General features: G+C 36.4%; 1 protein-coding gene across 1 annotated transcript; it reads right to left on the bottom strand.

Annotated features, from left to right (window-relative positions):
• Positions 1 to 1,409: 1,409 nt before the first annotated feature.
• LOC147817368 (uncharacterized) lies at positions 1,410 to 3,583 on the bottom strand. Its single transcript, XM_087170960.1, has 3 exons — positions 2,437 to 3,583; positions 1,948 to 2,280; positions 1,410 to 1,820 (listed from the first exon to the last, which is right to left on the bottom strand). Exons 1-3 carry the CDS (start codon positions 2,507 to 2,509, stop codon positions 1,522 to 1,524), a joined length of 705 nt encoding a protein of 234 aa, XP_087027086.1. The 5' UTR covers positions 2,510 to 3,583; the 3' UTR covers positions 1,410 to 1,521.
• Positions 3,584 to 4,076: the final 493 nt, after the last annotated feature.

A 4,076-nucleotide genomic window follows, 5' to 3' on the forward strand; every position in this document is an offset into this window, starting at 1 on the left:
ATTATTATATTATTATTATCATTATTATCATTATCATTATATTATTATTATCATTATCATCATTATCATCATTATCATCATTATCATCATTATTATTATTATTATATTATAATCATTGTAATCATTAATATTATATTATTATCATTATAATCATTATAATAATAATTATTATATTATTATTATCACTTATCATTATTATTATTATCATTATATTATTATTATCATTATTATCATTATCATTTATTCATTATTATTATTATATTATTATCATTATTATTATCATTTTTATCATTATTATCATTATAATCATTATTATACTATTATTATTATCATTATTATTATTATTATCATCATTATTATTATATTATTATCATTATAATCATTATAATCATTAATATTATCATTATAATCATTATAATCATTATTATTATATCATTATTATCACTTATCATTATTATTATTATCATTAAATTATTATTATCATTATTATCATTATCATTTATTCATTATTATTATTATTATTATTATTATTATATTATTATCATTATTATTATCATTTTATCATATTATCATTATTATACGATTATTATTATTATCATGATTATTATTATTATTATTGTTATTATTATCATTATTATTATTATTATTATCATAAGGACATTAAAATAAAACAAAAAGGGAAAAAGGGTATTTTTCTTGATTTCTACATTATTTCTTAAGCTCACCTTTTAAAGGGACTTGCACATGACATCATACCCAAGTGTTTAAATCACAATGTCCAGAACATTCTCAGCTCTTTCTATAACGGGCGTCTTTCCGACCTCTGCGCTGTGCAGAGATCATTGGGCCCCGACTCTGAGAAAAAGCCCAGTGTTTTTTAAATTCTTGTTTTGATGGTTGAAATGTGTTCACCAAAGTCTTAGGTTAAAAAAAATAGAGCAAAATGTGAATAAAATAGAAGAGATTGATGTAGAATAAATGCCTACAATGCAAAGTTTTGTCCGTTACTCTACTTTATCCAAATTTTACAGGCCTGCTCAGAGGCCCTAGCACTACCTGTGAGTCACCTCCAATCTCACAAGAAGATGAAACAGAAAGTGGAGAGTCTACAGATTCTAACATCATTCACTGGTTCATGAACGCAGCACTGACATTTCATCATCGTTAGTCGACATGTCGCACGTCAGGCGGCAGGTCCAGGCTCACGTCACAGTTTGGTCCCGAGATAAATACAGTTCATGAGACAATCAGGTCCTGATGTCTCTACATGTGACCTCAGACTGAACACAGAGAGACAGAGACAGAGAGAGAGAGACAGAGAGAGACAGACAGAGAGAGAGAGAGAGACACAGAGAGAGACATCACACTGAAGCTCCACTGGTTGTAGATGCTGTCGTGCTCTCACCTGCCTTCATGTTGTTTTCTGTTGCTTTGGTTTCGTCCTCACCTGGACCAATGAACAAACCAACAAGCCGTTTAGAAAACGCCTCATGTTCACCATCTGCAGGTGATAGACGCTCATCAGCTCATCATGATCTTACCTGACTCCTCAGGTGAGGCCTGGATGGGGAAGGTCAGCTGTTGCTTGTTGAAACCATCAGTCACGTTACATGAAAAGATCTTATACCTTGATCCATAAATGTAATGAGAAGTCTGAAAACTCACAGAGACGCTGCAGCGAGACTGTGATTTCAAGAATTCACGGTGATCTTTATTCACATCTTTACCCTGATACAACCACTTCACTGAGTGTTTACAGCCTCCATCCATCGACACAGAGCAGGTAAACTTCACCTCATCACCGTCCTTCTGTTCAGTTACTGGTGAAGACGGAGACATTGAGAGAGAAAGACAAGAGAGAGAAATGAACTTCATCACTGTAATAATCATCATGATTGTAAAGTTTCAGTGTTTTGTTCTAACAGACAGTTCGATGTAAATACTCACTGGTAACAACAGACAGACGAACCCAAGAGCCTGAACCTTGTTGTGTTCCTGATTTGTCAAACTGTCTGCAGTTGTACAGACCAACATCTTCAGCTGAGACGTTCTTCACAACCAGAGAACACTTCTCTGTCAGACTCAGTCTGTCTGATTTAGATCTGGCGTCTTTATGAATCTTCCCAAGTTCAAACAGTGGTACTGTTGAGCTGCTTCCTGAACCGCTGAAGAGCCAGGTCGTACCGTCACATTCAACCTGATCTTCTCTCAGACTCCCACAGGACAAAGTGACGTCACCTCCGACTCTGACAGTGACGGATGAATCTTGTCCAGCTGCTGCTGAGGAGACGTCAGAGGAATAAAAATGTTACAGTTAATGTGCAGATAATGTAAGATAGAGCAGACACAGAGCGCTCTCAGTTAAACGAAGGTTAGGTAATGAGGTAACATTAATGATGGCTGTTATTTAGAATCATTTGCTGAGTGTCCTTTTACCTGTGAACTGAAGCACCAGTATCAGAAACAAAGACGATTCAAACCACCTGAGTTCGACCATCCTCTCTGTCATTTTTCTTCGTTCTACTTCCAGTTAATGTGAGACTCTAAAGACAAGTGTCGTATCAACTTCCTGTAATTCGTCCACTGTCACTTCCTCTTCAGTGACTTTTAATGACAGTCCTTCTTTTCTCTGTAGTAGCAGGTGTTGCTGTGTTCAAACATCACCTCCACTCTTCCTTTGCTTCAGTGACGTTCATATCTCAACAGAGAACTAGATTCACCACCTCATGGTCGTGTGAAATTCTGTCATAATTTCTGTGTGAGGTCTTGATTAATGGCTACAAAGTGTTTTGAGGTCACGCTGACCTTGACCTTTAGGCACCAAAACCTAATCAGTTTATCCTCAAGTCAAGTGAATGTTTCAGCCACATTTGAAGAAGTTCTGTCAGACAGCTGAGATATCGTGTCCACGAGAACGAGACGGACGTACGAACAACATGAAAACAATATGGCGGCTCTGGCTGTCGCGGAGGAATAATAAACTGTTAAACTTACTACACATCAGACAACAGCAGGTGACATTTATGATGCTCATTTACATTTCAAGCTGACGTGATATCGGGTTATTACAGCTGCTATTCATGTTGTGCTGCTCGTTGACCCACAGCGCCCCCCTCTGGACAGCAAGGCTTCATACAGCAGGAAATCCTGAAACTAATCACTGAACAACTGTAACAAAAAAAAAAAACCACATAAAAACATCAATTTTGGAAATGAGAAGTAACATTACATTATCTAATGAACTAATCAGTCATCAATGTAAAATATCTGTAATGAGATGTAACTACATGTCAGGCAGGACTCAGACGCAGAGAATAAGTGAACAGTTGGCTTTATTGAAATCACCGGAGACCTCAGACAGAGTGACAAACAAATGGCTATGAAAAAGACTAGACACTAAACTCTGAAACAAAAACACTCCAGGAGGAGAAAAAAGCTCTAGTCAAAAGAAACAAACAGGGAAACACAAAACGCCACCAAGCGGAGGATCTATGATAATAAATAATAACTACACGAAATAAAAATCACTCATAACGAGGATAAACTAAGGGCTATGAACTTAGCTATGGTAAGAAATTACAAACAAAAAAATCACTCTTAACAAGGAAAAACAAAGGGCTATAGATGTGTATAAGAGACAGACGCTCATCAGCTCATCATGATCTTACCTGACTCCTCAGGTGAGGCCTGAAGGGGGAAGGTCAGCTGTTTCTTGTTGTTATCATCAGTCACGTTACATGAAAAGATCTTATACCTTGATCCATAAATGTAATGAGAAGTCTGAAAACTCACAGAGACGCTGCAGAGAGACTGTGATGTCAAGAAGTCACGGTTAACTTTACCCACATCTTTACCCTGATACAACCACTTCACTGAGTGTTTACAGTCTCTATACGTCGACACAGAGCAGGTAAACTTCACCTCATCACCGTCCTTCTGTTCAGTTACTGGTGAAGACGGAGACATTGAGAGAGAAAGACAAGAGAGAGAAATGAACTTCATCACTGTAATAATCATCATGATTGTAAAGTTTCAGTGTTTTGTTCTAACAGACAGTTTGATGTAAATACTCACTG

Source organism: Seriola lalandi, unplaced genomic scaffold, assembly GCF_002814215.2.
Source record: "Seriola lalandi dorsalis isolate HSWRI2012SDOR001 ecotype SW California unplaced genomic scaffold, Sedor1 jcf7180002054970, whole genome shotgun sequence".
NCBI classification, from domain to species: Eukaryota; Metazoa; Chordata; class Actinopteri; order Carangiformes; family Carangidae; genus Seriola; species Seriola lalandi.